At 45.9% G+C, this 17,030-nt stretch overlaps 1 protein-coding gene across 2 annotated transcripts in view; it reads right to left on the bottom strand.

Annotated features, from left to right (window-relative positions):
- Positions 1–17,030, bottom strand: part of WWP2 (WW domain containing E3 ubiquitin protein ligase 2) — a 181,387-nt gene that overhangs the window by 65,457 nt on the left and 98,900 nt on the right. For both annotated transcript variants that reach the window (XM_030924577.1, XM_030924578.1), the window contains exon 7: positions 5,692–5,819. In XM_030924577.1, coding sequence (XP_030780437.1) covers positions 5,692–5,819 — 128 coding nt within the window. The remainder of the gene's footprint in view (positions 1–5,691; positions 5,820–17,030) is intronic.

Genomic DNA, 17,030 nt, shown 5'->3' on the forward strand with positions numbered 1-17,030 from the left:
GCTGAGAGAGGCAAGGAAGTTGCAGAAAAAAAACTGGAAGATAGCAGAGATTAGTTCATGAAGTTTAAGAAAAGAAACCTCAAAAAGAACATAAAAGTGCAAATGAAGAAAATGCTGATGAAGAATCTGCAGCAAGTTATCCAGAAGATCTAGCTAAGATCATTGATGGGGTTGGCTATACTAAACAACAGATTTTCAATGTAGACAAAATAGCCTTCTATTGCAAGAAGATGCCATCTTGGACATTCATAGCTAAAGAGAAGTTAATTCCCTCAAAGCTTCAAAGGACAGGCTGTCTCTCTTCTTAGAAGCTAATGTCGCTGGTGATTTTAAGTTGAAGCCAATGTTCACTTAACATTCTGAAAATCCTAGGGCCCTTATAAATTATGCTAAATCTACTCTGCTTGTGTTTTATAAATGGAGCAACAAAGCCTGGATCACAGCACATCTGTTTGCAGCATGGTTTACTGAATATTTTAAGCCCACTGTTGAGATATACTGCTCAGGAGAAAAGATTCAACATATTACTGCTCATGGATAATGCACCGGGTTACCCAAGAGCTCTGATGTAGATATACAAGGAGATTAATGTTGTTTTCATGCCTGCTAACACAACATCTGTTCTGTAGCCCATGGATCAAGGAGTCATCTTCTCTTTCAAGTCTTACTATTTAAGAAACACATTTTATGGCTGGGCACAGGAGCTCACGCCTATAATCTCAGCACTTTGGGAGGCCGAGGTAAGTGGATCACTTGAGGTCAGGAGTCTGAGACCATCCTGGCCAACATGATGACATCCTGTCTCTAAAACACAAAAATTAGCCAGATGTGGTGGCAGATGCCTATAATCCCAGCTACTTTGGAGGCTGAGGCACAAGAATCACTTGAACTCGGGAGGTGGAAGTTACACTGAGCCATGATCATGCCACAGCATTCCAGCCTGGGCAACAGAGCGAGACTCCATCTCAAAAACAAAAAACGAAAAAAAAAATACCAAAAAAACCCACAAATACATTTTATAAGGCTGTAACTGCCATAGATCTTGATTCCTCTGATGGATGTGGGCAAAAATCCATTAAAAACCTCCTAAAGACTCAGGCCTACAATCCCAGCACTTTGGGAGACTAAGGCAGGCAGATCACCTGAGGTCAGGAGTTCAAGACTAGCCTGGCCCACCTGATGAAACCCCATCTCTACTGAAAATACAAAAATTAGCTGGGTGTGGTGGTACACGCCTATAACCCCAGCTACTCCTGGGACTGAGGTAGGAGAATCGCTTTAACCCAGGAGGCGGATGTTGCCGCAGTGAGCTGAGATCATGCCGTTGCACACCAGCCTGGGCAACAAGAGCAAAACTCCATCTCAAAAAAAATTTAAAAATTTTAAAAAATAAAAACTAAAAAGGACTCACCATTCTAGATGCCAGTAAGAACATTTGCGATTCATGGGAGGAGGTCAACATATCAACACAACAGGAGTTTGGAAGAAGCCCATTCAAACCCTGATGGATGGCTTTGAGGGGTTCAAGATTTCAGGGGAGGAAGGAAATGCAGGTGTGGCAGAAACAGCAAGAGAGCTAGAATAAGAAGTAGGCCTGAAGATGCTTCTAAACTGCTTCAATCTCATGAGAAGACTGGAATGGATTAGGAGTTGTGTCTTATGGATGAGCAAAGAAAGCAGTTTCTTGAGATGGAATCGACTTCTAGTGAAGATGCTGTGAACACTGTTGAAATGACAACAAAGATTTAGAATATTCCGTATACTTAGTTGATAAAGCAGTGGCAAAGTTTGAGAGAATTGACTCCAATTTTGAAAGATTTTCTACTGTTGGTAAAACGCTATCTAACAGCGTCGCATGCTACAGAGAAATCTTTGATGAAAGGGAGTGTCAACTGATGCGGCAAACTTCACGTTGTCTTATTTTAAGAAATTGCCACAGCCACCCTGACCTTCAGCTACCACCACCCTGATCAGTCAGCAGCCATCAACATCGAGGCGAGACCTTCCACCAGCGAAGAGATTTCCACTGGCTAAAGGCTCAGATAATTGGTAGCATTTTTAGCAATAAAGTATTTTTAAATTAAGGTATATACATTTTTTAGACATAATGCTGTTGTACCCTTTATGGACTACAGTATAGTGTAAAGGTAACTTTTATATGCACTGGGAAACCAAAAAATTCATGTGACTTGCTTTTTTGTGATATTTGCTTTATTGTGGTAGTCTGGAAGCAAACCCATAATATCTTGAAGCTATGTCTATAATTTATTCCTTATAACAACTTATGAGATATATACTTTTGCTGTAATTTTTTTTCTTTGAGACAGGGTCTCACGCTGTCACCCAGGCTGGAGTGTAGTCGTGCCATCTCAGTTCACAGCAACATCTGCCTCCTAGGCTCAAACGATCCTCCTGGCTCAGCCTCCTGAGTAGCTGGGACTACAGATGCATGTCACCATGCCCAACTTTTGCCCTAATTTTATAAATGAGAAAACTAAGACCCAGCGAGTCACTGGGCCTTAAACACATTAAAGATGAAGAACCGGAACCTGACCACAGCTGATGCAACTTCTGACTGATGTGTATGGAAATTACATTTAGGGAAGAAGTAAAATAGGTAAATTTGGGGGTAAAGTCTTCAATAAAGAATTAGCAAGTAAATCATTCCATGTCTCTAGGAAGGGCTATGCCATTAGTCTATTTCTTGATTCCACCACTTTTGGAACTTAGAAATATAATATTTATACAGACAGGCTGCCATTCACTCGTTTTATAAAAATGGATACTTTATGGTTGTGACAACATAAAAAAACCACCTGGAATCCAGCTCCAGTTTGGCCCCAAATTTCTTTTTCATGCATAACTGCAGCGTGCAGCCAAAAAAGGCTGCTAAATAAATCTCGCAAGTCTGTGGAGACTCTTCCAGGAGGCAGAGCTCCCCACCACCACCATCTTGGAACCGGTCCTCAGAGTTCTCACAGCAGCAGACTGAGGGATGAAGATGTCCTCATTCACACCCTCACACCCCCTCTGGTCCTGTGCTGCTGAAGAGAGGAGCTTCTGCCTGCTCCCAACGGCAAAGGTGACACAGTTCTGTACCCTTGGGGCAGACGTTAGTACAGGCTGCCTGTGAGGTAAAGGTAAAACACCATCACAGCAGAAAGGGGAGAGATGGACATCAAGGCCTCAGCACTGGAGTAGGCAGAAATCCCTAAAATACAACTGCCCTTCAGAGATGGATCTTAGGAACAGGTTTGGGCTTTGAGAGACACCATCATGAAACATTTCCAAGGCAGTCCGAGGTTAGAGACACTCGGCTTTTGAAGACGCAGCTGGCACCTGCCTTGTCTGCTAGAACATAATGTTCCTAGAGATAAGGACAATAAGTAATGGTACCTAAAAATAAAAGTAGGGGAAATACAGCTCTATTGAAATGTCTAAGAGTGACTCAAGGACTATCACCAAAGAAAGTCAATTCACCAATAGTTTTTATAGGAAAAGTAGAAGTAGTTGCAGGAAACCATGATCCCAATAACACAGGCCTCTGGCAGAACAAAGCCACTGGTAGCTCCGCCATGGCACCTGGGAATCAGTTGGTTCCTAAAAGCCAGTCCCCCGTCCCCACTTGTAAACATTGCCCTCCTCCACAGCCACTGAGTTTTCTAAGAGAAAAATGCTCGCAGAGCTGCCTATGGTTCTCTATACCATGGCTCACAGCCATCACTTTGCTGTCGCCTTCACACAGACAGGAAGGCCAGGCTCAGCTACCACTAGATGTTCCAGCACGAGGATACAGTGGGTGGTCCAGGGGCACCAGGCGGCTGAGATGGCAGCCCCAGGACTCCCTACCTGCAGCTCCTCCTCTTCCCCAAGGCTCAGGGTGAGCTAGTCAGTTCACTCAAGGCCTTCAGGCAGGTCCCAAACTTCAGGGAGGAGGTCAGGCCACTGCACTCACAGTGCGCTTTGTAGGACACAGACCACTCCATCTTGTGGTCCACTGAAGACGACAGGGTATCCAGGCAACAGCAGCAGCCACAGGGACTCTGAAGCCCCCATATGGTGCTGCCAGAGAACTGAAGGGTATTACAAAGGAACTCAAATCAATTTCTTCCACTCAGTAAGTTTGTCACACAGAGGTCATTTAACAATGCCACAACAACACTTCCATGAAGAGCCACGCTGCTCTGAGTCTCCTGGCCTTCACGCCACACCTCTGCTGTCACGAGCATTAGAAAACTATCTCGCCGGGCGCGGTGGCTCAAGCCTGTAATCCCAGCACTTTGGGAGGCCGAGACGGGCGGATCACGAGGTCAGGAGATCGAGACCATCCTGGCTAATATGGTGAAACCCCATCTCTACTAAAAAATACAAAAAAACTAGCCGGGCGAGGTGTCGGGCGCCTGTAGTCCCAGCTACTCGGGAGGCTGAGACAGGAGAATGGTGTAAACCTGGGAGGCGGAGCTTGCAGTGAGCTGAGATCTGGCCACTGCGCTCCAGCCTGGGCAACACAGCAAGACTCCGTCTCAAAAAAAAAAAAAAAAAGAAAACTATCTCAGCGTCACCTACCAGTTTCAACGCCAGCATTCCTCCACCTACAGTTCATGGAAGCGAAACGTCTACGTCCCTGCCCAACTGCCCCAAATGAAGACAAACGACCAGCAGTCACTAAAGATTTGACAGTCTTTGAGAAGTTTAGAGAAATGAATGGGTTTGTTTTTTCTTTTTCTTTTTTGACTCTGTTCTGATGAGAGAGAGGGAGAGCAGGACAGAAAATGAGTTGTTCTGAAATAGGTCCTTCCCGTCTCACTTACGGGGAAGCAGAGCGAAGTGTGGGGAAGCTCTGTGTGCACGTGGACGGGACTATCTCCTCTCAAATGGGGCCCCCATCGGGATGGCCCCAGCACACCCCCATAGTTACCTGGCTTTGTCCTAGTCAGCATCTTAACCCATTCACTGGTGGTACCATCATCTGACTCAGCTCTTAGCAACAATACTTAGTCCTTTATTTCCTTAGTCTGATAATTTCCTTACGTGAAGGAAACCAAAAATATGCCATGTATAAATGAGATAGCCTCCCCAACATGAATTCCAATGCAGACAAGAAATGAATAGAAAGGCTGGGCGTGGTGGCTCACAGCCTGTAATCCCAGCACTTAGGGAGGCCAAGGCGGGCGGATCATGAGATCAGGAGATAGAGATCATCCTGGCTAACACGGTGAAACCCCATCTCTACTAAAAATACAAAAAATTAGCCGGGCGTGGCAGCAGGTGTCTGGAGTCCCAGCTACTCGGGAGGCTGACGCAGGAGAATAGTGTGAACCCAGGAGGCGGAGCTTGCAGTGAGCCAAGATCGTGCCACTGCACTCCAGCCTGGGAGACAGAGTGAGACTCCATCTCAAAAAAAGAAAAAGAAAAAGAAATGAATAGAAAGACAGGACTTTTTATTTCTGTGCAAATGAGTATTTTAGCAAAGCGAAGTCATATGGAGAATAACCATGGCTGTACAGAATATGGCAGAGATAGAAGAAGATGGGTCAGCAGAAAGACTGATGGATTCAAATCCAGTTTAGTCCTAGAGCTTTCTGATGCCCACCCTCTATTCTGACACAGTGGGCAGGATCCCGTGTCCACGTTAGAACGGGTGAGAGCCCACGGCTTCAGTGCAGGCTGGCGTGCAGTGCCATCACTCACCTGTGCCATTGGCCAAGCCACTGTGGCCTGAGTTCTTGACGGGCTGGCGGTGCCGGCTCCGAGCACCTGGGCTTTGCTCGCCGGTTGCTGGGGTTGTTCTGGCTGCAGCACCTGAATGTCTGTGCGTCCTGGGGGTTCAAAGTAGAAAGCAGACAGACATAAGTCACTGAAAAGGACAGAAGTGTTTCCTGCCTAAGTCATCATATTCCCTTCTCCTGCCATTTATTGGAAACAAGACCTTTAATAGCCCCTCTAGTTTTGGATTCAACAGAAGCTGGTTCCAAGCAGAGAGACCCAGGGAAGTTTCCTTTTTGGCAAAAGCTCAGAGGGTAACTTTGTGTAAACTTTTCCACTTCAAGTAAACAAATCCAAAGTGAATTGCCCCTGCATCTGAAATAATTGGCAAAATATCCTGTGACCATCACATTATTTTTATTGGGCTCAAATGGTAAAAATAAACAAGAATCACTGACAGGCTCAGATGAAAATTTCCCCCCTTAGGCAAGAAGAGCTTTTATCCAAAGCAATTTTCTCTATAGCTAGAAAGATAATTCCCTTGGCAATAAAAGTCAAGGGGCATTAAACAACTTTTAGTCAATGCGTATGGTGACACTTTTTGTTGTTGTCGCTCACTTGTTAGTTTGTTTAGAGACGGGGTCACACTCTGCTGCCCAGGCTGGAGTGGTGCAATCATAGCTCATTGCAGCCTCAAACTCCTGGGCTCAAGTGATCCTCCCACCTCAGCCTAGCCAGGAGCTCCACAGTACCACGCCTGGCTCATTTTTTTATTTTTGGGGAGATGGGGTCTTGCTGTGTTGCCAAGGCTGGTCTCGAACTCCTGAGCTCAAACGATCCTCCCACCTCAGCCTCCCAAAGTGCTGAGATTACAGGTATAAGCCACTGTGCCTGGCCTAGATATGTTTTATCTAGAAAAGATGACTCAACAATCCATCCAAATAAATGAGAAGTAATACAGAAATGGACCCAAATCACAAAGAAAACTATGGGATTTAGCAGCAGAAAACCTATCAGGCATCTTCAGAGAACACAAGGCAACAGGCAGCATGCGCTCTCAAGTTCTTTCTGTAGCTTGACTTTGCCCACTCAGTGAAAATGTCTAAGCCTCCCTGTCCTTCAGTTCATCTGTTTCACCAAAGGAGGCTCTTCTACTACTTAGTAAGCATCTACTACTTTGCAACTGTGAGATGGTTCAAATACCATCCAGTGAAGAAAAGATCACCCCTCTCCAGGCAGAGATACAGAGGCCCAGAGACAATTTGTACCATGCAACATGGGGCGATAAGACTACTCTCACCAATAAAGGTGGTTGGGCACAGTGGCTCACGCCTGTTATCCCAACACTTTGGGACGCCAAGGCAGGAGGATCACTTGAGCCCAGGAGTTTGAGACCAGCCTGGGCAACATAATGAGACCCTGCCTCTACAAAAAATAAACAAAATTAGCTGCACTACTGGTGCATGCCTGTAGTCCCAGGTACTCAGGAGGCTGAAGTAGGAGGATCATTTGAGCCCAGAAGGTAGAGCTTTCAGGGAGCTAAGATCACATCACTGCACTCCAGCCTGGGTGACAGAGTGAGTGAGAGTGTCTCAAAAAACAAAAAAAAGGTCAATAAATAAAGGTAACAGTAATGGCTATAGAAGTACATAATATTCACTGAACTCTAACATTATGTTCCAGGCACTGTGTGTGCTATGCACGTTACATATATTTTCTCATTTAACATGGGAACCCTAAAGGTGGGTTACTATTATTATCCTCACTTTACAGATAAGCAAACAGACACAGAGAAGCTCTACAGAAAGTAAAGCCAAAGGATGCCAAGATTCATATCCAGGCAGTTTGATGTCAAGAGCCCAGGCTCTTAAGTCAAAAGATGGGACAGGAAGCCTGAACTCAAGCTGAATTCCTCTTGGGCTATTTTTTTGCTGGTCATTTGGACAATGGTAAAATTAAGAGCTATAATAGAAAGTTCCCCAGCGGGAGGATCCACCCCCAGCAGAACCACCCTGCTAGGAGTCTTTGGTCCAGTGTGTTGGGATGGTCAACAGGAGGCTCCTTGAGGGATATGAACCACCCTCACCAACTACCTTCTCTAAAGCAAGAAACAGAATTTGACAAGATGAACATAAACCAAAATCTTAACGGTCATTATCTTTGGATATGGGGAATACAGAAGCCCTTTTGTGCTCTTCTAGATTTTCCAGCTTCCTTCATTGAGCTTGTATACTTGTGAGTAAGGAAAAAAACATGAATTTTTGGCTGGGTGCAGTGGCTTACACCTGTAATCCTAACCCTTTGGGAGGCTGAGATGGGATGATTACTTGAGCCCAGGAGTTTGAGACCAACCTGGGCAACACAGGGAGACCTCATCTCTACCAAAAATTATTTTAAAAATTTAAAAATTAAATTAAAAAAAATTATCCAGGTGTGGTGGCATGCCCCTGTGGTCCCAGATACTTGGGAGACCAAGGCAGGAGGATCACTTCAGCCTGAGAGCATGGCAAAAGAGTGAGACTTTGTTTCAAAAAAAAAAAAATTTTTTAAAGTTTTGCTTGCCCCCAACCCCCAACAAAAAAAAAAAAGGAGAAAAATGGAGAAACGCAGCAAACTCTGGAATCCCTCATACCTAAACACTGCGTGGCAACAGAGACAGGGCACGACAGAGCTGTGGAAATAAAGACTCAATGTGGACTCTCTTTTTCCATCTTAACTTTTTCCTTGAGCTAATTTCATAAATCAAAAGCTGTTGGCTGGATGCAGTGGCTCATGCCTGTAATCCCAGCACTTTGGGAGGCCGAGGCAGGTGGATCACCTGAGGTCAGGAGTTCGAGACCAGCCTGGCCAACATAGCGAAACCTCATCTCTACTAAAAATACAAAATTAGCCAGGAGTGATGGTACGCACCTATAATCCCAGCTACTCCAGAGGCTGAGGCAGGAGAATCACTTAGAATCTGGGAGGTGGAGGTTGCAGTGAGCCAAGATTGTGCCACTGCACTCCAGCCTGGGCAACACATAGGGAGACTCTGTCTCAACAACAACAAAAAAGCTGTCAACCACACCTCACTCAAAGATGAGTATTTCAAAGTTCCCACTTCATGGGAAGAAATGTTCACCGTAAGCATTTTACCACAGCTCCTCCTCAAAAGTGGAACAAGCACAAATGAGTTTCAAAGGGAAAGGCAGGCAGCCCTCAGCAAGCTGGTGTGTGTGTGCACACGTGTGTGTGTATATTTGTGTGTGTATGTATGTATGTGTGTGTGCATGTGTGTGCATGTGTGTACATATGTGTACGTGCTGAGGGCAGAGAGCTTGAGAAAGAAAACTGGTTAATAGAAGGTTTGTTTCAGCCAAGGATCCCTTTACTAGGACAAAAAGCCTCTCTGATTTGGAACTTGCTGCCCCCAGGAGCAAGCTGGACCCCTCAGGGAGCTGCAGGACCTGCAAAAAGTGCACTGTCAACCCCTCAGACGGACCTGCCCATGATCAACTCCAGCCCTGGGTTCCTTGTCCCTCTGCAGAGGGACATGACAGAGCAGCTGGGCATGACAACAGGGTGGGTCCCATTATTCCCTGGCCCCGCCCTCTCTTCCCAGAAAGGGCATGTGGTCAGCGTGGAGAGAGAATACTTTCAGAAACACTTAACCACTAATGATAGCGGCTTACCCTGAATGATGGGCAGGGCAGGGCGGGATCAGCCCTAAGCTAGGGGCAGCTGGGACCACTTTGCATGAACTGCTGCCTCCCCGCCTGCGGCCAGCCACCACCCCCGAACACACACGCATGCCACATCCCCTCTCCCCAGATTCCCTCCTTGCCCTAAATCTGGAGTTACTAGTTTTGGGCTCTTGTGTTACCTTAAAAAAAATACACTTAAAGGAAGAGAAGGCCTCAACATCTGAAGCAACTCCTCTCTTCAGCAGCTGCCTCTCTTGGAAAACTCAGTTAACCCATAAAAGATGGGATCATATCGTGATGAAAAGTTGGCCCAGATGCTGAAACCACACATCGTGGACCAAAATAGCACCCAGACAAATGCGGGGTGATAGCTGAGACAGCCGGGCTCGGCTCTGCCCATGGCTTCAACCTTGGTCCGAACCCCCTTACCATTTAGGGGGAGGGGAAGGAGTTATACAGCCCCCAAGGCAGGCAGAAAGCAGTTAGAACAGTTGTGCCAGTCAGGCCAAACTCCACAAATGGTTTTAAGTCAACTCATTATAGAAATTCAGCTCTCTTTGTAGCACACCCTTCTCAGGAGGCGGTGTGTCCTCACCCAAGGTCCTCTCTCAAGAACTGAGGCCTCCTGAAGGAAGGCCAGTCACAACCAGGACCCATGCTCCCCAAAGCGGTTCTGACACAGATGAGGTCCCCAGGACAGGGCTGCTCACTGACACTTGGCATTTAAGCTTTGACGGTCACAGCTCTGGCCTCCATCCTCAGCTACACCCTGACAGCTAGAACCTTGGGTGTCATGGGACATCTGGCCTCGCCCTTCATGAGGGCTGCAGAATTGTACCAGCCATCCTTTTCTGAGTGCTAGGCCCGTTCTAGAGACAAAACAGAGTCCCTGACCTCAAGGAGCTTCCACCTTAGTGGAAATGCTGTGATTTGTAATTCTGCTCAGACACAAATTTCCATCACAGCACACAATGCTGCTTTGGGGAAGCCGCCTGCTGGTGAGTGAGCCTGGCTGACCACGTGACAGTGTCACCTCAGTGCAGCCGTGTTGACCACTGTCACCTTTGCAATAGGTTCATGTGAAGTAATTAAACAAAACAGGACTTTATTTGTTTTTTGAAAAAAAAAAAAAAAAAAAAGCCTTGGCCAGGTGCAATGGCTCATGCCTATAATCCCAGCACTTCGGGAGGCTGAGGCAGGTGGACCACCTGAGGTCAGGAGTTCGAGACCAGCCTGGCCAACATGGCAAAACCCCACCTCTACTAAAAACAGAAAAAATTAGCTGGGCATGGTGGCACAAGTCTGTAGTCCCAGCCACTCGGGAGGCTGAGGCAGAAGAATCACTTGAACCCTGGGAGGCAGAGGTTGCAGTGAGCCAAGATTGCACCACTGCATTCCAGCCTGCATGACAGAGCGAGACTCTGTCTCAAAAAATAAAAAATAAAAACAGAACTGAAAGCAAGACCTCAGGAGAGGTATTTGCACACACAGGTAGACAACAGCATTATTCACAATAGCCAAGAGGTAGAAGCAACCCACCCTCAACGAATGGATAAAGTATGGTGTATGCACACATATGAGTATTATTCAATCTTAAAAAGGGAGGAAATTTGGACACAGGCTACAACATGGATGAACCTCAAGGACACTACACTAAGTGAAAGAAGCCAGTGACAAAAAGAAAAATCCTGTGTGGGTCCATTTAAATGGTACCTGGAGTAGTCAAACTAATTGAGTGAGAAAGCGGGATGATGGTTGCAAGGAGCTAGGGAGACGGGGAAATAGGGAAGAAATTTGTAGAAAGCAAAAATATCTATTAAAATGAGGCTAGCTGCAGTGGCTCATGCCTGTAATCCCAGCATTTTGGGAGGCTGAAACAGGAGGATCAATTGAGACTGGCCCAGGCAACGTAGGAAGACTCTGTCTCCATAAATAAATAAATAAATAAAATGTGAAACATTTTTTTAAAAGCATTTTGTGGCGTCATCAAAAATTTTAAACTCCTGCTCTTCTAAAGACACTGTTCAAAAAAATGAAAAGACACTCCATAATACTGAGAAATAATAATAAAATCCTAAGCCCCTCAACCAACTGAATGGACCCCCCTCTTGGCCAAGAGGACCCCAGAGAAACCTTGAAAATCTTAATTCTCAGCCATGATGAGATGCAAGGTCAGACATACCTCGTTACACCCCCCTCCTTCCTAGCCATCATGAGTCTTTCTTTCCTCAGTGTTAAACAAAAATCAACCCTCTCAAAAGACCTGTTCACTCCTGATTTCAACCAACGGCCTCATGCTGCCTTCCCTTTTGTGGTTTCCACACAGCAACTGACCAGCATTCCTTCCTGATAAGAGGCCACTGCCCACGGTGTAGTTCTGGCCAGGCCACGGAGGCTGTGCACTAAGTATCTTTCTGTCCTCTGCTTCACCTTCTGATGGACAGGGCCTAACTATAATACATTTAAATATTAAGTGTCCATCCCAAAAGGCAACAAGGGACACAAGTAACAAACGTGTTAGTTTATGATGCAAACATGTGTGTCCCCTTGGTAAATATTTATAGCTTCTCCTATAAGCTGATAAATATGTAAAATTAGCCAACCAGTTTAGCACAAATTACTGTCTCATCCTTCCCTCCCTTGAAGTGCCTGCTTTTTGGTCTCAGGCGGAGGCTCCACTTCCTGCCTGCAGGTTATGGTACCCCCCCTTTAGAAATGAAGCTCTCTCTTCTAAATTTATGGAGTTTGTGACTTTTATGGTTGATAATATATATTTGATAAAGGAATTTTATCCAGAATTGATAGAGAACTCTTAAAATTCAGCAATCAGAAAACAACCCCAATATTTTTTAAATAATCAAAAGATTTGAGGCTGGGTGTGGTAGCTCATGCCTGAAATCCCACCACTTTGGGAGGCTGAGGCAGGCGGATCACCTGAGATCGGGAATTCAAGACCAGCCTGAGCAACATGGCAAAACCCTGTCTCTACAAAAATACAAAAATTTGCTAGGTATGGTGGTAAGCGCCTATAGTCCCTAGCTACTTGGAAGGCTAAGGCAGGAGGATGGCTTGAGCTTGGGGAGGTTACAGTGAGCCGCGATCACACTAGTGCACTCCAGCCTAGGCGACAGAGCCAAACCCCAACTGAACAAAAAGATTCGAACAGACACATCACCAAAGAAGATCCACAGAGGGCAAGTAAGCACAAAAAAGATGCTCAACATCATAAGTTCTTCAGGAAGTGCAAATTAAAACTACAATGAGCTATCATTACATATCTATTAGGACGGACAAAGTTTTTTAGGTCAGACGTGGTGGCTCACACCTGTAATCCCAATACTTTGGGAGGCCAAGGCAGGCGGATCGCTTGAAGTCAGGAGTTTGAGACCAGCCTGGCCAACATGGTGAAACCACTTCTCTATTAAAAATCGAGCCATTGCACTCCAGCCTGGCCGACAGAGCCAGGCCTCTGTCTCAAAAAAAAAAAAAAAGCAAAACTTAGGCATAGTGGCTGGCACCTGTAATCCCAGCTACTCAGGAGGCTGAGGCAGGAGAATCACTTGAACCTGGGAGGCCAAGATGGCAGTGAGCCAAGATTGTGCCACTGCACTCCAGCCCGGGTGACAGAGCGAGACTCTGTCTCTCACAACAAAAAGAATGGACAGAGTTTTTGTACAACTTACAGTAACAAGTCCGGGTTAGGATGCAAAGTAATTGGAACTCTCATACATCGATGGCGGGAACACAGCCACTTTGTAAACTGTTTAGCAGTTTCTTATAAAGTTAAATATATACTCAGTATGCAAACTGACAATCCCACTCCTAAGTACTTTTTAAAATTATTATTTTCAGACAGGGTCTCGCTCTGTCACCCAGGCTGGAGTGCAGTGGCATGATCATGGCTCACTGCAGCTTCCTGGGATCCTGCGATCCTCCCACCCCATCCTCCCAGGTAGCTGGGATCACAGATGCGTGCCACTATGCCCAGCTAATTTTTGCATTTTTGGTAGAGGATGGGTTTCACCACGTCGCCCAGTTGAACTCCTGAGTTCAAGCAATCCACCCTCCTTGGCCTCCCAAAGTGCTGGGATTGTAAGCGTGAGCCATTGCACCCGGCCTCTCCTAGGTATTTACCCATGAGAAATGAAAACATGTTTGCACAAAAGCCTGTATGCAAATGCTCATAGATGCTTTGTTTGTAATCGCCAAATACTGTGGGCAACTCCAAGTCCTTCAATTGCTGAATGAATAGACCAACTGTAGTACACATAGGGGAATAAACTCAATGCATAAAAGGAATGAAGTGTCGGTACATGTGGCAAGAGAGGTGAGTCACAACCGCATTATGCTAAGTAAAAGACACCAAAGGCTACACAGTGTGCATTTCCATTTTGAAGATATTTAAGAAGAGGTCAAACTTACAGAAAGAAAACAGATCCATGCTTGCCAGTGGTGAGGGATAGAAGGAGGAGCTGGCTACAAAGGGGCACTGGGGAACTTTCTGGGGTGATGAAACTTTCTGTATCTGTATTTTTTTTTTTTTTTTTTGAGATGGAGTTTCACTCTTTCACCCAGACTGGAGTGCAGTGGCACAATCTCAGCTCACTACAACCTCTGCCCCCCAGGTTCAAGTGATTCTCCTGCCTCGGCCTCCCTTGTAGCTGGGATTAAAGGCGCCTGCCACCATGCCCAGCTAATGTTTGTGTTTTTAGTAGAGACGGGGTTTCACCATGTTGGCCAGGCTGGTCTTGAAGTCTGACCTCAGGATTTCACCCGCCTCGGCCTCTCAAAGTGCAAGGATTACAGGCATGAGCCATCAGGCCCAGCCTTTCTGTATCTTGATTACGATAGTGGCTACCTGGCTGTATGCTTTTGTCAAAACTTACAGAACTATACACTAGTAAGGGTGGATTTTACTGTTTGTAAATTATACCTTAGTAAAATAATAATTTTAAAAAGCCATTTGTGGAGAAAATATACAAGTAAGCAAAAGGTGTAGAAAGCAGGTATGGCGTGAGGATACGCTCCAAAAACTAGCAAGAATGTGGATGGGAATGTGATTCAGGAAAAATTCAAGACCGTACAAACATTTCTGGATTAATACATGTAGGGATTCTATAAAGACTAGGGACACATCTCTCCCAAATGTCGAGAATTCATGACTAGGCTGGGGGTGGCGGCTCACACCTGTAATCCCAGCACTTTGGGAAGCCAAGTGCAGAGGACTGCTTGAATCCAAGAGTGCAAACCCAGTCTGGCAACATAGTGAGACCTCATCTCCATAAAACGTTGTTTGAAATTAGCCAGGTATAATGGCAAGTGCCTGTGATCCCAGCTATGCGGGGAGGCTGAGGTGGGAGGATCAGTTGAGCCCGGGAGGTCGAGGCTGCAATGAGCTGTGATCGCACCACTGCACTCTATCCTGGGCAATAGAGTGAGAGACCCTGTCTCTTAAAAAAAAAAAAAAAAAAAAGGGAATTCATGGCTGGCTGGATACCAGGTTCCAAGCATACTTTTCTATCTTGGTAAAAGAGGCCCAGAATATGAAAGGGATGTTCACTGACCCCAGATTCAGGCCCACTGATACTCAAGTTCAGCAAAAGAGAAGTTTCAAGGTATAAAAACTGATTATTAGCCAGGCACGGTGGCTCATGCCTGTAATTCCAGGACTTGGGAAGACCGAGGTGGGTGGATCACCTGAGGTCAGGAGTTTGAGACCAGCTTGGGGAATGGAGGTTGCAGTGAGCTGAGATCCTGCTGCTGCACTCCAGCCTAGGTGACACAGCGAGACTCTATCTCAAAAAAACAAAACAAGGGCCAGGCGTAGTGGCTCACGCCTGTAATCCCAGCACTTTGGGAGGCGGAGATGAGTGGATCACCTGAGGTCAGGAGTTCGAGACCAGCCTGACCAACATGGAGAAAACCTGTCTCTACTAAAAATACAAAATTATCCAGGCATGGTGATGAATGCCTGTAATCCCAGCTACTCAGGAGGCTGAGGCAGGAGAATCGCTTGAACCCTGGAGGCTGAGGTTGCGGTGAACCAAGATCACACCATTGCACTCCAGCCTGGGCAACAAGGGCGAAACTCTGTCTCAAAACAAACAAACAAAACAAAACAACCTGATTATTAATTTTCCTCCTATAAAACAGCCACAAAAAGTAAAATTGCCTAATAAAACTCCTCACATTCCAATCCGGGTGAGCGGTATTTGCCTAGGATTACTAGAACCAAGAGGGCTCCCCACCTCAAGTCTGTCCTTCCTCTGAGCACACTCTTAACTGGTCATTGTCTTTTAATAGCTGCATGGAAAAAAAAATTCAGTGGAGCTGGGCCAGTTTCCAGTGAGACAGAACCAGAAAGAAACAGGCACTTAAAATAGAAGCATGAAAAATTTTAAGAAAAAGGAAGCCGTAATGGGAAAACAAAGTGTCAGAGAAGCACCAATAAATAAACCTACTCCCACCTGCACCCCCCCTCAATTCTTCCTCCCCACTCAAATGTGGATTAGAAAAAAAAAAATGGAGAAGGTGGGTAAAAGGAGAAGCGAACCAGGAAAGGCACAATTAGAGTTAAAATCGGCCCCTTCCAGTCATTGCAAAGGCAATTTACGGCTCCATTCCACACCCTACTCTGGACTGCCAGCCTCACAAATGACAGGGAAGGTAAAAATAAAACCGCTGCCAAGTCCATTCTAAATTACAGAAAGACTTCCGGAAGACAAATGATTTCCTTTTGCCCACCCTAGAGTACAGAGCAACCTTCTCAAAGGTGGCAATTTTATTAGACTAAAAAAACTCACCTTGAGAGAGAATGTACAGTCAATGGTGACTTGTCCAATCTACTTCCAGGCTGTATGTTGGGCTTAGCTGAGAAGAGTGCTCAAACGCCCTCTCAAACTTGAAAGACAGCTAGAGAGTTCAGAGGGGAAGTGTTCACCTGCTCAACACGGCCATCGATGGCTTGAGGTACCCTGAACAGAGACAGCAGCCTGTGATTTGTCCTATGACCTGACATCCCCTGACCCTGAATTATGAGTGCATAGGACACTGTCGCTGCTTAGGAGATGAGCATCCCAGCCCATCATCCTCCACTGTGCACAGGAGGAATCTCCATGGGGCTGGCCCCCAAGGAATGCAGAACACAACCTGTCCAGGTGTGCCAGAAAAGCCTCTTCACTTTCTTGCTACCAGCATCAATCCCTGTTTGAATCTGGCCCACTCACTGCCTCCTTTTACTATAGCTCCAGACCAGAAAGGACTAGACAGGACCTTGAATGAATGGGGGACTACAGTATATTAGAGTGTTCTTTCTTTCCTTTTTTTTTTTTTTTTTTTTTTAAATAGAGATCGAATCTTGCTATGTTGTCCTAGCTGGTCTCAAACTCCTGGCCTCAAGCAATCCTCTGGCCCCAGCCTCCCAGAGTGTTGGGATTAGATGCATGAGCTGGGTAGAGCATTATTTCTAAGTGTTCTGACATGACAAATCACAAGGCAGGACTTCAGCAGGAGGGAGGCAGGCTCCAAAAAGAATATGTTCAATGGACATTCCTCAAAATACCTCTCTAGACCCTTACCAAGGGGCAGTCAGACCCTTTGCTGATCTCCTTGCCCGGCATACTCTTCCTGGACTTTCCACCC

This window comes from Rhinopithecus roxellana, chromosome 20, assembly GCF_007565055.1.
Source record: "Rhinopithecus roxellana isolate Shanxi Qingling chromosome 20, ASM756505v1, whole genome shotgun sequence".
Taxonomy (NCBI): domain Eukaryota; kingdom Metazoa; phylum Chordata; class Mammalia; order Primates; family Cercopithecidae; genus Rhinopithecus; species Rhinopithecus roxellana.